This window comes from Musa acuminata, chromosome BXJ2-2 (assembly GCF_036884655.1).
Source record: "Musa acuminata AAA Group cultivar baxijiao chromosome BXJ2-2, Cavendish_Baxijiao_AAA, whole genome shotgun sequence".
Classification (NCBI taxonomy): Eukaryota; Viridiplantae; Streptophyta; class Magnoliopsida; order Zingiberales; family Musaceae; genus Musa; species Musa acuminata.
In genome coordinates this window covers 22,044,698-22,063,262 of record NC_088339.1, presented here as the reverse complement: position 1 = coordinate 22,063,262, position 18,565 = coordinate 22,044,698, and the positions used below count along the sequence as shown (strand labels likewise).

Below are 18,565 nucleotides of genomic sequence, written 5' to 3'. Positions count from 1 at the left end.
ATACTAATTTTTCGTGACTACAGGGTATTATTATTGTGAAGAAAGAAAGAGATCATAAGGTACTATTAGTTTAAGATTAAACCAAATAGAAAAAAAATATATATATATTGAACCTTTAAAAAAGAAAAATACTTATAACATGTTGAACCTCTTTCAAAAAATAATATTAACAATTATATCATCTCCAAGGACCAAAAAGGTTCAATAATTTATCATATCATGATCCGGTTCAATGAGCTATCTGATCCATAGCACCAATTATCTCAAAATGCATAGCACCAATTTAACGTGCATCTTGTCCTTATAACTCATTCAATTCATCTTTTTACTTTTGTTGTCGGAGTAAATGGGATATTACATGGATGACCAACAACAATATGATCCTTTTTTTTTCTTTCCAAAAGTAGAAGAAATTAGAGATTTCAGTCAGCATGTCATCAACTGTTGATACCATCAAATGATGATAAAAATACTCGACACTCTCAAACTTTGGTTTAGAACTTCAAAATAAGATTTACATTCCATAATTAACATCCTAAACCTTTCCAACAAGCAACAGATTTATGTACTCCTCAAGCAAAGGGAGCTTCTGCTCGCCATCATAACTATACATCACTTTCACCATCCGTGCCAAGTTTAGGCATGCCATGACGAAATCTTGAGAGAAGGAGCTTGAAGAGAAGAAGCACTCCTTATTGAGCTCCTCCCATGCTTTAGATATCATTAGCATCACATGATCCCGAGCACCTTGCCCCGAGAAATAAGGGTTCTCCTTCATGAAGCATTCCAAGTACGACCCATCGAATCCATCTTGGTTCTCATCCTGTAACATGATAATTAAATCCTATATTAGTGCAAGGTTAATTACACTTAAGTTTAGTGGAAATTGGAAATCATTTATTTATAGTTTTATACCTTGGCACTTCCTAGATCATCCCAAAGTCGAAGAATTTTCGCAGGAGAAGATATTAGCTTCGGATAACTCTCTATAAGATTCACGTTGTCATGTGTTAAACCTTGTCCTAAAAGAAAGAATATGTGTATCAAAACCACCGGCACACCGCAGCTAATCGTGCCGTTTCTCATGTAGTCATCAGCCATCGGAACACGGCTATATGCAAACCATTTCGCTTCCACCATAAATGCATTGCATAACGCTATCCACTGCAAATTCAAAGAAGCTGTATGTTATCCTTTTTTAGAGAGAGAGAGAGAGAGACGCATATTTATTTTGAGGCAAAGTAATTTGATGTACAAAAGAAATGTGAAATTTACCGATTTTGTCAAAGAGTTGATTGGATTCCATCCATGCTCCTTGAACACCATTTGTGTGATCTCATCGGTGGTGTTGTACAGTGCCATGTAGCATATTCTCATGTAGAAAGGAAGTGAATCAATGGCAGAAATCTCCCATCTGCAATCCATTAAGTTTGGTATAAACATATAGTCCTCAAGTAATTTTGTGGCATAAGAAATGATGATTCATTCTTACTCATCGATGGCCTTTGTGAAGAGGTGGAGTTCATCCAGTGATCCATGTACATCATATATGTCGTCGAGAAGATAAATAAACGAAATTACTTTCGTCAATGCTATTCGATACTTTGAGAATTTGGGATTCGGAAGGATTGTCATCGACCATGTGTACCATTTCAACGATTGATCTCGGGCAAATCTTAGTTCTTGTGCTAATCCCAAGTTCTTCCACCAGCTATAACACCACCAAAGCATGTCAATGAACTACATAAACACATACATTTCACAAAGAAAATTAAACAAGTTGGAAAATTGACGCTTAATCGGGTCTTCATAATGACAAAAATAATCTTATTTTCTTCAATTTTCTCTTATCACTTTTTGTAGAATTTGTAGGGACTATTTAGTTCAAACTTTAGAAAATGTTTCTTTTTTAGTTCGACAATTATTTTATGTCGATCATGTACTTGTTTTCGATTTTGATCTCTCATGGAAACTAATAGACATAAAAAACTAATAAGAATTAGAGACTTCCAAAGTAAAACTTTTTTTTGGTGTCGAATGAGTATTTCTTTCTTGCATAAAAAAGAAAATGTACCATGTAATCTCGTTCAATTCCTTTAGATGCAATGACTGAATCAAAACGAAATCGGTCCTCGCGAGCTCTTGGATAACCCCTTTCCTTCCTTCTTCTCCGCGCTGATGGTTAAGATATTGTCTTGCTTTATATTTCTGCAAACTCATATGGTATGGATGATCTAATGTCTGTTGAATGCATTTGACAGAATCAGGTTCCATGTATGCCATTGAGGACTTAAGGTAATCAGTAGCAAATATGTTGGCTTTATGAAGTATGTTTTCGCCAGTATTCAAATTTGATGCTTCGAATAAACTTATCATTCCATCAATCTTTTCGGTAAGAGATGCCATGAATTCTCCATCGTCATCCAAGAACCTGTGGAAGACATCTAAAAAGACAAAGGTTTCAGTACAATTAAATTTACTAAATTGAAATGATTTATCTTAAGAAACACAAATAAAAATGCATGTAGCCATATGCTTTTCAATTCAACAATAGAAAATTAGATCGATAGCTATCGATATTACTACTATTGTGAAATGTACATATTGAGTTGGATTTATGGCTTCTATCAGCATGAGAATGGAGGAACTCAAATATTACTACTATTATGAATTTGTGATGGTGACTACTAATATCAATTTTGCATTAGATTTCTTGGTGAGAGTTACGTTTCTTTGCCTCTTCAGAACGGCTTGTGAGTTACTATGAACTAATTTGAATCTTCAAATAGGTAAGAGCTATTTATCATTAATAAATCATGATAAAATGATAAATAAGATTAGAAGAACTTACCGGAGGATATAGGATATCGAGCTTGTCTTAGTAGTCGAAATAAAAGAGCAACGTTGACAAAATTATTTGTTTCTCCACCAAGTATATTAGATCGCTTGTTGTATAAGGATTCAATAGCCGCATCAATCTCATCAGTAAAATGATAGTCAATGTCTAGTTTTTGTAGCAAATCGATTGCTAACATCACATCTAATTGGGTTTTCGACTCATAAAATAAGCTTCTAGCTTCCATTAAGTTCTTCTTGTGTTGAAGATATAAAAGTTCCTGTAACATAAAATAAGTTTCGAAGTTGAGAAACGTAACAAGTATATATATTTTTTCAATTATAGCAATTTAAATACAATTTACAATGATAAAGTTATTCCAATCCTTGCATTAAGGTACACACTAGTATTAAGATGATGATGTAAATATGAAATGCGAAATACATAATATTTGGCTATCTCCTTTGTGTCGAACGATATGTCGTATGAGTGATTGAAATACATAATATGTCGTATGAGTGATTGAAGCTGAAATATTAAGACTATTTTGAGCACAATAAGAAAATATTTCATTGCAAAGTAAATGATTCATAAGTAATTTACTTGGTGCATTTCACCAAATCAAACATACTCTTCGGATTCAAGAACAATAATAGATATGACATATCTCAACGTAATGAGAGTCACATTACATTATGAATCAAATATTTCGTAAGCTAATTTTTAGAAGAATCAACTCAGCACATTGATGATAAATGAAAAAAAAAAAAAAAGATAGCATATTAGATAGTATCCTCTTGACCTTGTTTGCACCGGTATTATTTACCGAGTGGCAAATTTTACCACTTAGTGAAAATCATTTTTCAAGAAAGAATAAAAGGACCTGTCAAATAATTTCTCATACATGAGGGCCAATTGATGTTAACATAATTTGCTTGGTGCATTTCACCAACTCGAACATACTCTTCCAATTTAAGAATAAATATAGATATGACATATTTCGGGTACAAAATGCGATGAGAGTCACATTGCATTGTGAATCAAATATTTCTTAAGCTAAAATCTTAAAGAATCAACTCAACGCATTGATGATAAACGAAGAAGATGGTATATTTGATAGTATCCTCATGACCTTGTTTGCACCAATATCATTTGTCTGAGTGACAAGTTTTGCCACTTAGTCAATATCATTTTTCAGGAAAGAATAAAAGGACATGTCAAATACTTTCTCATACATGTGATGAGGGCCAAGTGATGTTGACATGATTTGCTTGCTGCATTTCATCAACACAAACATACTCTTCCAATTTAAGAATAAACATAGATATGACATATTTCGAGTATAAAATACGATGAGAGTCACATTGTATTATGAATCAAATATTTCTTAAACTAAAATTTGAAAGAATCAACTCAACATATTAATGATAAACGAACAAGTATATTAGATAGTACTCTTGTGATCTCGTTCGCACCAATATCATTTATCAATTGGCAAGTTTTACCACTTAGCAAAAATTATTTTTCAAGAAAGAATAAAAGGACCTGCCAAATAATTTCTCATACATGTGACGAGGGCCAAGTGATGTTGACGTGATTTGCTTGGTACATTTCACCAACTCAAACATACTCTTTCAATTTAAGAATAAACATAGATATGACATATTTCGAGTACAAAATGCGATGAGAGTCACGTTGTATTATGAATCAAATATTTCTTAAACTAAAATTTGGAAGAATCAACTCAACATATTAATGATAAATGAACAAGTATATTAGATAGTATCCTCGTGACCTCGTTTGCACCAATATCATTTGTCTGAGTGATAAGTTTTGCCACTTAGTGAAAATCATTTTTCAAGAAAAAATAAAAGGGCATGTCAAATAATTTCTCATACATGTGATGAGGGCCAAGTGATGTTGACATGATTTGCTTGGTGCATTTCATCAACTCAAATATACTCTTCCAATTTAAGAATAAACATAGATATGACATCTTTCGGGTATAAAATACGATGAGAGTCATATTGCATTATGAATCAAATAATTCTTAAGTTAAAATATGAAAGAATCAACTCAACGCATTGATGATAAACGAAGAAGAAGATAGTATATTAGATAGTATCCTCGTGACCTCGTTTGCACCAATATCATTTGTTTGAGTGATAAGTTTTGTCACTTAGTGAAAATCATTTTCCAAGAAAGAATAAAAGGACATGTCAAATAATTTCTCATACATGTGATGAGGGCCAAGTGATGTTGACATGATTTGCTTGGTGCATTTCATCAACTCAAACATGCTCTTCCAATTTAAGAATAAACATAGATACGACATATTTCGGGTACAAAATGCGATGAGAGTCACATTGTATTATGAATCAAATATTTCTTAAACTAAAATTTGGAAGAATCAACTCAACATATTAATGATAAACGAACAAGTATATTAGATAGTATCCTCATGATCTCGTTCACACTAATATCATTTATCAATTGGCAAGTTTTACCACTTAGCAAAATTTATTTTTCAAGAAAGAATAAAAGGACCTGCCAAATAATTTCTCATACATGTGATGAGGGCCAAGTGATGTTGACGTGATTTGCTTGGTGCATTTCACCAACTCAAACATACTCTTTCAATTTAAGAATAAACATAGATATGACATATTTCGGGTACAAAATGCGATGAGAGTCATATTGCATTATGAATCAAATATTTCTTAAGCTAAAATATGAAAGAATCAACTCAACGCATTGATGATAAACGAAGAAGAAGATAGTATATTAGATAGTATCCTCGTGACCTTGTTTGCACCAATATCATTTGTCTGAGTGATAAGTTTTGCCACTTAGTGAAAATCATTTTTCAAGAAAAAATAAAAGGACATGTCAAATAATTTCTCATACATGTGATGAGGGCCAAGTGATGTTGACATGATTTGCTTGGTGCATTTCATCAACTCAAACATACTCTTCCAATTTAAGAATAAACATAGATATGACATATTTCAGGTGCGATGAGAGTCACATTGTATTATGAATCAAGTATTTCTTAAACTAAAATTTGGAAGAATCAACTCAACATATTAATGATAAACGAACAAGTATATTAGATAGTATCCTCATGACCTTGTTTGCACCAATTTCATTTGTCTGAGTGACAAGTTTTGCCACTTAGTCAATATCATTTTCTAAGGAAAGACTAAAAGGACTTGTCAAATACTTTCTCATGCATGTGACGAGTCAAGTGATATTGATATGTTTTAATTTTTGAGTGTCACCAGTGATTTAATCAATAATATATATATATATATATATATATAGTTAATATACATCTATACAATTTATTTCTGTTAAATAAACAAGTATATAAAACATAAAACACTTAACTTAAATGACCCTAAATACTTTCAAAGGATACCAATGTAAGCAAGAATTTCAACAATTATATAAATTAAATTAACTAGTGGAGATTGATGTCACATGCAAGTTTTTAGATATTGGAGAGATTTACATGTTAAACTTGAAAATAAAAAAGTGATAAATATGAAAATTTCTAAATTTGAAGGCATATATATATATATATATATATATATTCAAAATATTATTAATATCTAGATAAATATGTCGGACGAGCAAGAGTTAAGATGTGTGTTTTCGTTCCTACTAATGCAAACAAAATATGCAGCGACCAGACGAGGAACTCGTGGAGGCGAAATAAGAAAGCAAAGTTAGATGCGTAAGTATATATCAATCTTGTCAGCAAGGATATGTAGTTGTGACCAAGCTTATATACGGTACTCACTTCATGATCATTGGGCACCAACAGCTGCTTTGGATATTGGATCGTAGAGCTGAAACTTGTGGTGCTCATCACTCCACCATTGTTGGGCACCAACAGCTGCTGCTGCTTTGGGTACTGGAGCTTAGAGGTGAAGCTTATGGGAGTAATGCTGCCATGGTTGGTCTCCAGAGAGCAGCACCACTTGTGTCGGAGAAGGGAGATGGTGTGACCAAGCATTGTGGAGATGAGAAGGTCGATGACCCCATTGTGTGCACTCTTGCAGTGCATTTATAGTGGAGCTGCAGATTCTCGTCCTAATCCTGTCGGGCCATCGTGTCAACTTTATATCCACAAAAAAGAGAAAAACAAAGGAAATGAAACTAAAGATCCAATAGTCAGATTCCAATGCGCAATATTGTTAGTTTAGTATGTTCTAATTATATTCAATTTATTTAGAGAAATTTTAATTAAATTTAAATTTTTTGATGGATTATGATCCGATTAGATATTCAAGTAACAAAAATAGTCTTAAAAAATTAAGATTTATTTTTATTTTTATAAATACATCTTGATTCTTAATATTAGGATTTACTGTGATAAAGAAAGAGATATTCTTTAATGTATTTAGAGAAGATCGATAAATAAGTTTTTTCAATTTATACGAGGGAATATACAAAAGGTTTGAAGTTTGTCGGAAGAACGATTCCTTATATTAATTTTTTTTTAAAAATAATTTTTATAGATATAGATAAAAAATTATTGAATCTTACATTAACTTTTTAATATTTTTAGTTTTTTAATATTATTCTCTCTCCTCTAAAATCAAATGCGTGACTCTCAATAGTCATGTAAGTCAATTAAAAGGAGTGTCCCTCAGAAAGTTGAACAACAAGAATAGTCTTAAAAAATAAGGATTTAATTTTTATAAATATATCTTGATTCTTAATAGTTTTCTTGCTCTTATTATATATTTATAATATAATTACAACAATCATCAAAATTTTGTTTTTATATATATTTATAATTTTCAATGCACTGCCTAGTCACGGATCGCATGATACACACTGCACGTCACTGTCCCGTAAATTTATACGATACAAAACATAAGTGGAAAATGACATGTCTTATCAGGTTGGAAAATACATGTCCTAATGTTTTGGGTCCCATACAAAAACGCAAGTGGAATATGGCATCTCTTATCAAGTCGGCAAGCACGTGTCCATGTTTTTCATTTTTCGGGAAAAACATGAGAAACAAGAGAATTGTCGGTTTGTCATTATTAGTAAGGCTAATTATATATTTTTATATAATTAATTATTTTTAATATTTTTAAAAATTATATCGAAATCTTTATATTTAAGAAAGTAAAATATTTAATCTCATTTCTCATCGATTCTGTTAATGAAAATACTACACGAATCAACATATGCTCACTAGTAAAAAACATTATAGTATTTTCATTAGTAAAGTCTCGAGAAAAATTAAAGCTAAATATTTTATTTTTTTATAAATATAAAATGTTAATATATTTTTTAAATATAAAAATTAAAATATTAAAAATAACTCATTATAAAGAATAATATATAATTAACTCTTATTAGCATGAGAAATGATAAATGATCGATTAAAAATGTCAAAATATATATAACCCCATAACTTAGCTACACTTTCATAGGATTATTCTAAAGTGGAATAGTTTGTGTGTCATTATTAGTGAGACTAATTATATATTTTTTATATAATTAATTTTTTAATATTTTATTTTTTTATATTTTAAAAATTATATCGAAATATTTATATTTAATGAAGTAAAATATTTAATCACATTTCTCATACACCATCGATGAAAATACTATACGAATCAACATATGATCACCGATAACGTTATAGTATTTTCATTAGTAAAGTCCGATAAAATAAAGCTAAATATTTTACTTTCATAAATATAGAAATCTTAATATATTTTTTAAAATATAAAATTAAAATATTAAAGATAACTAATTATAAGGAATAATATATAATTAACTCTTATTAGCATGAGAAATGATAAATGATAAATCGATTAAAAATGTCGAAACATTTTTAATCGATTTGGTAGGAGTATTATACAGTGGAATCGATGTGACTATATAAGGTGGGTCGGTTGGTAATCCGGCACGTCCAAGTCACTTGCCGTCGTTACGTTGACATGCCCAAGTGTATCGTACTTGATGTTTTTGTCAGTTCGCTAATGTCCTTCTCCATTATTAATGCCATGGCAACAACTATACCTAACCTGCATGAGATTAACGTCGAGTGGAAGAGCAAGTTGCTACCGTTGCTACATAATGCATACAATTAATTTACCGCATTAGAGACTATAACGTAACCTAAATCGATCCGATGAAATCTGGTCTCAAGTTAATCTTGGAACTAATTTCGGAGTCGGGTTTATGTATGGCTCGTACGGCTACTTATGAGTTGATTGCCCAAAGTTTCTGTGTAATAAATAACGTCGTAGTTTAATCTAAAAAATCAATTTTTTTTTAGACTAATTCGATGATCAATTGACATCAAAGTTATTGAGATTTAGACATGTGTGCAGACCATAGGTATCCATTGGATGTACCCAAAGGGACAAACCTCTTTCTGGAGCCTCTATATATATATATATATATATATATTAAATGCACATCACATCATCATGAATAAGAATAGTAAGTTTCTATAGAAAAATAGGTTGGGAGAAAAATCGTTTACACGTTCCAAACTGATCGTTTGGTAGACTCATTATAGATATCAATTGAGTGTATTATTAATTATTTATTTATTAATAATAATAATAATAATAATAATAATAATAATAATAATAATAATTTATACCTAATTTAACCCAATTCACTCAACTTACATCCTAACTTATGGTACTACTGGCATCAACCAAGGATCATTTATAGGCTTCTTTTAAATATACTTTTATCATTTAAAATAATTTTTTATTTTATCGATCTAATAATTTTACATATTCATCTCAATATTTTTATATTGATTATATTAATATTCTTAATACTTTCAATCAGATTCAAGATACCAATTCTAAAAGCATAATTAATCATATTATTTATAAATATATGATGGGTTAAACCATCATATATTAAACCATGATGGGTAAAATTAATATATATTAAATTTAATATCAATTCAACATAAAAACTTAAATTTATTAAGTTATGGGTAAAATTAGAATATATAATCCGACTCCTTCATTTTTTAGTGATGTGATAATATTTTCTAACCCCATGTTTTTCATCCTATATTTTCTAATACTATAAAATAGTTGTAGTTGTAGTTTATTTTCATTCAATCAAACTATAGTTTAACTATATTTATTAAGCTCATCTTAGCTTAATCTCTTTTAGAAGAAAATTAATTCATTCAGATCAATTTTGTCTACTTGGTTCTGCTACCATGTCAATAATCAAAATTGATACCATACTAATTTCATTTAAAAGATTAAACTCATTATATTGTAGGCAAAACTAATATATGTAACTCAAATTTTCTATTCCTTAATAGTCTTGTACTATCCTCTAATTCCATCTTCTCGTATCATAATCATATGAATTTTCGAAAAACCCTCCTCTACTTGTCTCAAGAATCTGATTTGAATAAGGTTTTATATATATCTCATAAGCGGCATATACTTACATTATTCTAATCTTAATGGATGAGAAGTCATGTGCTGGAAGAAGAAGGCAACCGTGGATAGAGGTTGAAGAAGTCATGTAATGAGGTAGAAGAGGTACAACACCTACGGTATTTTGTTGGCTTAATGATATCGAGTTGTAGGAAAGGTAAACAAATGTATTCCTACTGTTCCCCTTTTGTTAGTATTATATTTCTTCGAGCCATTGGTTTCATGCTAACCTTGATGATCTACTTAATGAAACTTTCAATTTTGATCTAACTAATCATCAGGTTCATCATATACTTATATTCTATCAAGACTTCTCAATATGAGAGAAGAACTCCTCACGCGTTATTAGATAGATAGAGAAAAGAAACAAATAAAAGAACAGAAATTCATTTGATTCCCTGTAAATATAATCTTACATAAAAGAGTTGGACATATTAATCCTTATAATGTTTCAAAATAAAGTATTTGCCCATATAAAACTGAATAAGACACATACATTCCATCTATTATTTAGATGTAATAGCATTAGAAGAAACTATCTTTTGTTCTATGTTCATGGGAGAGAAATAGGTGTTTTGAGAATGCATCACGTGTTGAAATAAGTTTAAATACTTTGAACCGAAAAGCAAGTGGGAGCTAAATGTTTGTTGGAGTGTCGACGTCATTATGTCACTGAATAGTAATCGACTACGTAGGAGAGAGATATTTATGCCTTGTGGTATGGTATTTTTTTTGCAGGTGAGTAATCGATTATTTATTATTTTATAAGCGAAAAATAGAGCTCGGGTCGGCCTTTTCTCACGCAAGTGACTCCGTTCACAAAGTTGACCGGTGGACTCCACGATGGTCGGTCACGCGTACGTCATCGTCGGTGGGCTCCACGGAGAGCCGCCTCCTGACAGAGTAGAGAAATTGGCGGTGGAACTTTGCACGCGATACCAACCGCTGGTGGACTTGTCTGGGAAATTTGCAGGGAGCAAGTTGGACCCAATTGATACAATTGGGCGGGCCACCACATGTTCGTGCACGCAATCCTCGTTTTACGAATAATTCCTGATCACAATAAACCTATTTCATGGGATGTGAATATTTTGACTTGCTAACTCTGATTCATTTTTCTTTTCCTTGGATTTCTTTTTCTTTTCTTCCCTTCTTCATCATCACTGACTGCAAAGATTTGTGGGCCCACGCTATATGTATTCGATTATATGGCATCCAATTAGTCTCCTTCGATGATTATTAATTAATTCATTTCACAGGTTAAACGTACGCTAAATGATCTTATACTGAAAGATATTTATATGTTTGTCGCGTAGAAATGAAACTTAAATGCTTAGACACTGTTCCTGAGAACTCAAATTAGTAGATATGCCGTTAATTATTTTAGTAGTATTTCCAATCATGGAGACGATGATACGGCACGTATATTGACCGATGCAGAGATGGCGATCATAAACCCACGTGGTTCTCCTGAAACTTTTGATACATTCACTTTGACCCCATGAAATTTCAATTCAAATGTTTTTTGAGGAGGAGAAAATCCATTTGGAAACGTGGAGATCGACTCGAATAGGATGAAAAACCAAGACCGGTCCAATTCAAGCAGGTGAATTAGACCGGACGGCAGTTCTAATTTATTGAAGAACGTGAAACCATGCACTCGCTGTAGAGCAAGTCGCTCGTACTGTTGCGTGTCATACTTAGCAAATCGTGGGAGACACTATTTATATATGAAATTTTAATTAATTTATTTTAATAAGACAATAATAGCATGGCGATCACATAGAACACTTTTGGGTTAACAGATGGTTGATCTTTTCCGGATCATGGGAAATTGCCTCGAACGTGTCCATCGGGTATACGAGAGACGTGTTGGCAAGATTCAATTGCCGTTCCCGCACGCCTCCTGCTGCCAAGCGCTCGACAGCGAGAGATCGCTTGTCCTCCAGTTAAATATTTCCTATAAGACGCATAGAGAGTTCGACTCAATCCCCCAAGTAACGCAAGAAAGAGCCGCAACTCTATCGATTCTGTTCCCATATCTTCTCCAAAACTCTCCGAACTCTCGAAGGAAGTCTTCCTAATTTCCTTCTGCAGAGGTTGGAGGAGGCTAACCGATCCATCCCCTGCCACTTCACGACCTTGCTCCTTGTTGAGTATGGGTTCTGCAGCTGCTACGTTTCTGCTGCCTGTTCAACTGAAGCAGCACAGCCTTTGTGTTGATCTGAAAAGGAGTCCCTTGTTATTCTTCAGCAAACCAAAGAGAAGAAGGCAGTCCACAGCTCCGGTATACTCTCAACTAGTGAATGGTCTTGAAGTATAGATTTCGAGATTCCTTCTGCTACATGGCTTTCAAATAAGAGAATCCATCTATTACAGCAACCGACATGTTTGGTACTTGCCCTCAGGTTGCGAGGCTATTTGGGCCATCAATATTCGAGGCGTCGAAGCTGAAGGTACAGTTCTTAGGGGTGGATGAGGAGAACCACCCAGGGAAACTCCCCAGGACGTACACCCTCACCCACAGCGACATCACCGCCAAGATCACTCTCGCCATCTCCCACACCATAAACCTTGCTCAGGTACCCGATTCAGCTATCTGTCTTCGTCTCGTCTGATATCCAAATCTGTGACACAGCTAAACCTCCCTGTTTCGTTGAGCAGCTACAGGGCTGGTACAACCGGCTGCAGAGGGACGAGGTGGTGGCGGAGTGGAAGAAGGTCCAAGGAAAGATGTCCCTGCACGTCCACTGCCACATTAGCGGCGGCCACTTCCTCCTCGACCTCATCGCCAACCTCCGTTACTACATCTTCAACAAGGAACTCCCGGTGGTACGTACGCGCGCATGCACTCGTCTTACTCACGCTTGCACCTCTTTGTTTTGCTGATGGGAACTTTTGCGTTGGGTATGGTGAAGGTACTGAAGGCGTTCGTTCATGGGGATGAGACCTTGTTCAACAACTATCCGGAGCTGGAGGAGGCCATGGTGTGGGTCTACTTCCACTCCAACCTCCCCGAGTTCAACCAAGTGGAGTGTTGGGGGCCGCTCAGGGACGCGGCCTCGACGGGCCCGCGCAAGGCCGGGGAGGCGCCCTCGTCGTCCTGGCTATGCCGTCCGCTGCGGTGCAAAGCGGACTGCGACTGCTGCTTCCCTGCACGGAGCTTGATCCCCTGGCAGCATGACTTCCAAGAAGTGTGCCGGGAATCCGCCGGCCAACCGCAGCAGTAAGAATTCGCCGGTGGCCTTATCATACAAAATCCGGTGAACGAGATGGAGATTCCATCCTTAATTCTTTGAATTGATGATTGTTTGTGTGAGCCTGCACAAACTACAGCTCCACAGCATGGTGTAATTGGCAGGTGTATCAATGGTTTGTAAAAAGATGATAGTAAGGAAAGCGTGTTCAATTAAACCAGCCTTTTCATTTGATTTGTTGCAGTACATCAGGTTTCAAAGCCGGCGGATCATTAGAACAGACTTTTATATGTTCAATTATTGATCATTCAACCTCAAGCTTATACGCAAAATAAGATTTAGGTGGCCAAAATCGGATCAAGCACAAATGAAAATTCATTTCCTGCTTTAAGCTTTTGTTCCAAATCATTTGATTTTTTGATCTTGTTGAAATATTAAATTAAATTTTATGTTAGAAACGTTGATTATGAAAGCCTTTGTCAAATTAGGACGATTTGGTCTTTTGAATGACCAGTGAGGTTGACATGTTTTGGTATGAAAAATGATCACAATCTCTCATATTTTTTGCTATTGCGGAATGGCTTGTGAGGTTGATAACTCCACCCCACCGTTTTCTGTCCACACAAAACGTTGATTTGTTTGCTCTTTGCGTGTCTATACTCTCATAATGTGGAAAGAAAACAAAATTGAAGATGACTTATCGAACCTCATTATTTTCCACGCCAACAAGCACTCAATTCATCTATCGTACGGTGTTAACACATGAAAATCGTGAGCTGATTGGTCGGTTGGATTGGTTCACTATCGAAAGTATAGTTCATTTGTGATGATTTTTCCGAGCTAATAAGGAGAGCTGGGTGATCTTGTATGGGGAGCCCACCGGGAGAGATGGTTCGTCGAGTGCGATCCAACCCTCATACGGTGAAGTCAGGTTGATGAGCTGAGTCATCCTTATTATTAGGTTGCCTCCTAGTCGTGTCTTCGTATGATGTCGGGGTCTTGCACAACAGGTCTGTATTGGGAGCATTCCGGTTTAATCCCTTTGATGCTTAAATAAAAGAGTTAAAGAGGGAGGTTAACCATATAAGTAAAAGAGTAAAAAGCTTTTGCCCGTTTATCGGTGCTTGGCTCGGGACTCGACTTTTATACTTGAGCGTCTCGTGGCATAGACTGATACTCGTGAAGGCCCCACTCCTTACCTCACATGGTGAAAGCATTTACTGAGGGTGACTTATCGGTATGTGCCCTAGGGACATCGTTTGGGGTGGACTGTGAGGATGGCTCCTTCGATCTAATCCTCTTGCTCTTTGGGTTATGCAGGATGAGATCCCTTTGTCGATCATACGAAGGGAAAAGCTTATGAAACTAGGTCATGCCATCGGTTATTAACGAGGGGTCATGGTCCCTTCTCAACTATTGTGTTAGTGACGAGAGAATGTTACGGATCCAACAGGTCAGGATAGGCATAGTAACCTCTTATTGGATCTCTATTGGCGATTGTGAGGAATAGTTGACTCTTGATGCTGGTGATTAGACGTTGCTTCCATAACCTACGTGACTCGACGAGGAGAGCTGATAGTGTTAGAATTATACTTACCATACTGACACGGACTTAGCTGGTTTTGCCTAAGTCGTGCGGCACCCTTGCGTGTCCGTCCGTAAAGGTCAACCTCCCCGAAGCCTCCCATTGTCCCTTAGGACCACCAAAAGAGAGAACAGATTAGAGAGAACGCCTCAATCGGGATCCACAAGCAAACATGTCCGAAAAACACTTCATAGACAATGCAAATTACAAACAGACTTTACAAGCTCTGAACAGTGGCACAACAAAGGGTAAAATAGTCCATTACAGACCGAAAATCTCTCGCACGTGTCCACATGACACAACCTTTATTTACAAGCCTAAAGAGGCCACCAACCCAACTAAAATGGGACTATTAAGCCTTCGGCCGCCCCTCTACATGTTGTACAAGGCATGAACATGCCAAAAGACACGGACATGTATAAGCATTACATCGAACACTTTGTTTAGAAGTTTGTCTGTGACATTCTCCCCCACTTATTCCTTCAACGTCCTCGTCGAAGCCTTTGTGAACACTGCAACTCTTCGCCTTTGCTGAGTCTTCAATCTTCTGCTCCAGCTGCAATGCGCCTCCTGGCTCCCAACTGCTCTCCGCTGCTGTTTCTGAGTAGTCGAACCTTTGATCTGCCATGCTGCTTCAACTCGCCAATGACTCTGACTCTGGTGTGGGGTTGGCTGAGTTGTGTTGATCCTCATTGATTCCTGCGGATCTCCCAGATGAAGGAAAAGACCATCCTTACTGCGCCGGTCTCTCAGAAATTCCACATGCTGCTCGAACTGGGTGGATGCTTGTTGGAGCTTTAACGAGCATCGTCTCGTAAACTTCTAAAGTTTTGGGTCCTTCCTCCACAAAATCTGCTCATTGACTCTTCTTTCAGTTAGTTGTCACATCCAAGTAGGTTCGCATCACTTCCGCTTTCGATTGGCATTTCGTTGGGAAATGAAGCGGACAATCTACTCTCAGTAGCACTGATCACCGTTGGTGAGGATTTGACAACTATTGTCTTCCGTTATCTTCGAATGGTCTTTGAACTTGTGCAGAGCTCCTCTGCTGGATAGATAAGAGAATTGGGGTACTCGGTTTCGCCCATTCTCTTAAGAGTTGAGAAGGCAAAGGTTACTTGACTTCGCCCGCCTCCTCGAGGTTGTACTTCATGCATCGAACTGGTTACTGGCCTTCGCCTGCTCTTTGCTCACACTTCTGAAGCACTTGAAGTGTTTGCACTCCTTGCGTTGAGTTAGCTACTATGATTCACCTTCTCAATGCCATCAAACTTCTAGAATGCAGGAAGTTTTCACCCCAACTTGGAGTAATTCTCTGATAGATGAGGTCGCCTCTGGGATTGTACCGTCTTCTCCATCAACCCTGCCGCCTACTCCACTGAGTAGCAAAGGTACAGCACCGCATACTGCCTGCTTCGTTCCTTGGTCGTGCACTCTTGCATGACCCGAAGTCCTTCACTTACGGCTATCTTGATGAGAAACTTGTTGACACCGGTCTTACGAAGTTTCTTGGCCTCTGCCCTTCAGCCTTGTCTCGGTACTTGGATATTGCCTCTACATTCTCCACCTCCTCGGCCCCTTTCACGACCAAGCGCTCTCCCTCCGTGAGAGCAAGGGATCAATGACTTTCACGGAAGTCCCGCCTCTGCGGTACCATGGCGCTGCCATGCCCATGGCGCTACTATCCGTCGCCTCGCCTCTGAATCCCTTTTCTTCACAATCAGTAGATATGTCTCTGTGGTACTCCTCTGAGTCCACCTCCATTCTAACTGATGCTTGATTTTGGGTAGCTAAGTCCCTCTGGACTCGTCGTCGCTTCCTCGCCCCTTTCGACCCCCTGCTTCAACACCTCTGTGTTTTCCAAGCAGTCCGTTTTGTCGATGGAAAGACAGACTGCAACTCCCATGCATGGCCTCTGCCATCACGTTGTAGAGTTTGCATCGATTCTGTTCTCCTTAGCTTCCTTGGTAGCAACGTTCGCTTACTCAACCTTGTCCTCTGACTTGTCGGGCTCCCTTAAGCGAATATGAGCTCTGGAGCAGTCCAACTCTCCAGCTGCTTCGATCATACCTCTACATGATCAAGTCCCTCCCATGGAACTCACTGGTACTTGCAATCGAACTTTTCCCTTAGTGGAACACAGCCCCCATATGCTGATGACCAAGGTTTTCGTCCGATGCAAAATTCGATGCACGCACGGAAGACCCGCCTCTGCGGTACCATGGCCTTCACTCCTTGAATCCATAGCCCTTCTTGCCGTCGTGTTGTTCACCAAAGCGGAGCTCCCAGTAGCTCCCGATCATACCTCCATATGATCTCATCCCTCACGGGACTCAGTCGTGTGTATCACATTGCCACGAACTGTTCCACCACGATCCACTGCACCATGTCGCCTCCTGGTGACATCTCCATTGCATTCTGATCCTTGTGGAATAAACTTGAATTATGAACCCTCCATGTGTGGCCTCTACCATCACATCACAGGGTCTCCTCCACCTTCGATTTTGTTCGCTCCTTTGGCAATCGACCTTCATCCACCCACTCTTGGGTCACACCTAGATGAAGCACCGCTCTAGGACAGTCCGTCACCTAGAAGCTCCCGAAGTCCACCGACTTCCCTGTAATTTGTGCACCATTGTCTGGATCCTGGGCCTCTGCCCCTACCAGCACAATCTCCGCTGCGCACCGCTTTCATCATAGCAACTCGAATGGCAACACTGTGGCATATTCTTTAAGAGTACCCGCCTCTGCGTCCTCTTGCCCCGTGCTAAGGCCTTCTGTACCCAACTTCGCCTCCGCAAATTGAGTCGCCTTAGTTCCTCCATCAAATGCTTCTCCGAGATAAGGTGCATGTGCCCCGAAGCTCCCTTCGTCTTTGGCACCATGCAAGATGAGTCCGCTCCGTCAGAATGAAGGACCCATGGAACAACATGATCCTACTCTTGCCTCTGCAAGAGTTCATGTCCTTGACCCCTGTCTAAGGAAAGCACTGTGCCTCTGCTCCACGTTCCAACTTCTACGCTGGCTCCCTTCATGCGGCTTGAGTACTTCGCCAAGTTACACCCAAGTTGCTCCACTCCTCGTTTTTGCATTGAGTCGATGGTGGACCTCGCGCCCACCATTCCACGGGTCAGCCCTCCCTTGAGTCCGATCTCCATATCGACTCTAAGTGTGCCTTCATTTAAGTTGCTTCAGGTCGCTCCCCCACTTGATCTCGCAATGCATCCACCAATGCATTCTCTCGAGCGAGATCATGCGATAACTCCTCGCTGCTTGTTCGGTCCATTGAGCTTCGTGGAGTTGTTGTTTGTGAGGTATTCCTCCTCAACATGTGAAGTCCGTCTCACATGATTCTCCCTCTAGAGAGCCGAGACTTATCCCTCCTGGATAACTGTCCCATGGGAGCAACATCTCTCTTCGTTTCGGAGACCACCATCCCCTTGGACTACTCCGATCTGCTGAACAAACTGTGTATTGTTCTGCCTCT

General features: G+C 37.4%; 2 protein-coding genes across 2 annotated transcripts; one reads left to right on the top strand and one right to left on the bottom strand.

Annotated features, from left to right (window-relative positions):
• Nucleotides 1–458: 458 nt before the first annotated feature.
• On the bottom strand, nt 459–6,863 carry LOC103973658 ((3S,6E)-nerolidol synthase 1-like). The gene is made up of 7 exons (XM_065094585.1): nt 6,642–6,863; nt 2,852–3,116; nt 2,075–2,444; nt 1,493–1,711; nt 1,276–1,414; nt 916–1,164; nt 459–823 (listed from the first exon to the last, which is right to left on the bottom strand). Exons 1-7 carry the CDS (start codon nt 6,855–6,857, stop codon nt 536–538), a joined length of 1,746 nt encoding a protein of 581 aa, XP_064950657.1. The 5' UTR covers nt 6,858–6,863; the 3' UTR covers nt 459–535.
• A 5,427-nt stretch (nt 6,864–12,290) lies between these two features.
• On the top strand, nt 12,291–13,727 carry LOC135604934 (protein STAY-GREEN homolog, chloroplastic-like). Its single transcript, XM_065094584.1, has 4 exons — nt 12,291–12,583; nt 12,705–12,878; nt 12,961–13,128; nt 13,215–13,727. Exons 1-4 carry the CDS (start codon nt 12,455–12,457, stop codon nt 13,524–13,526), a joined length of 783 nt encoding a protein of 260 aa, XP_064950656.1. The 5' UTR covers nt 12,291–12,454; the 3' UTR covers nt 13,527–13,727.
• The last annotated feature ends 4,838 nt before the right edge of the window (nt 13,728–18,565 follow it).

What these genes read in the sequence shown, in the direction of transcription:
- LOC103973658 (XM_065094585.1), bottom strand. Translation starts at nt 6,857, where the DNA reads ATGCTTGGTCACACCATCTCCCTTCTCCGACACAAGTGGTGCTGCTCT. An exon ending in GAATTGAACGAGATTACATG is followed by an intron (nt 1,712 to 2,074) that starts GTACATTTTCTT and finishes GTGGTGTTATAG; the next exon opens with CTGGTGGAAGAACTTGGGAT. An exon ending in ATGATCTAGGAAGTGCCAAG is followed by an intron (nt 824 to 915) that starts GTATAAAACTAT and finishes ATCATGTTACAG; the next exon opens with GATGAGAACCAAGATGGATT.
- LOC135604934 (XM_065094584.1), top strand. Translation starts at nt 12,455, where the DNA reads ATGGGTTCTGCAGCTGCTACGTTTCTGCTGCCTGTTCAACTGAAGCAG. An exon ending in GAAGGCAGTCCACAGCTCCG is followed by an intron (nt 12,584 to 12,704) that starts GTATACTCTCAA and finishes ACTTGCCCTCAG; the next exon opens with GTTGCGAGGCTATTTGGGCC. An exon ending in TCAACAAGGAACTCCCGGTG is followed by an intron (nt 13,129 to 13,214) that starts GTACGTACGCGC and finishes GGTATGGTGAAG; the next exon opens with GTACTGAAGGCGTTCGTTCA.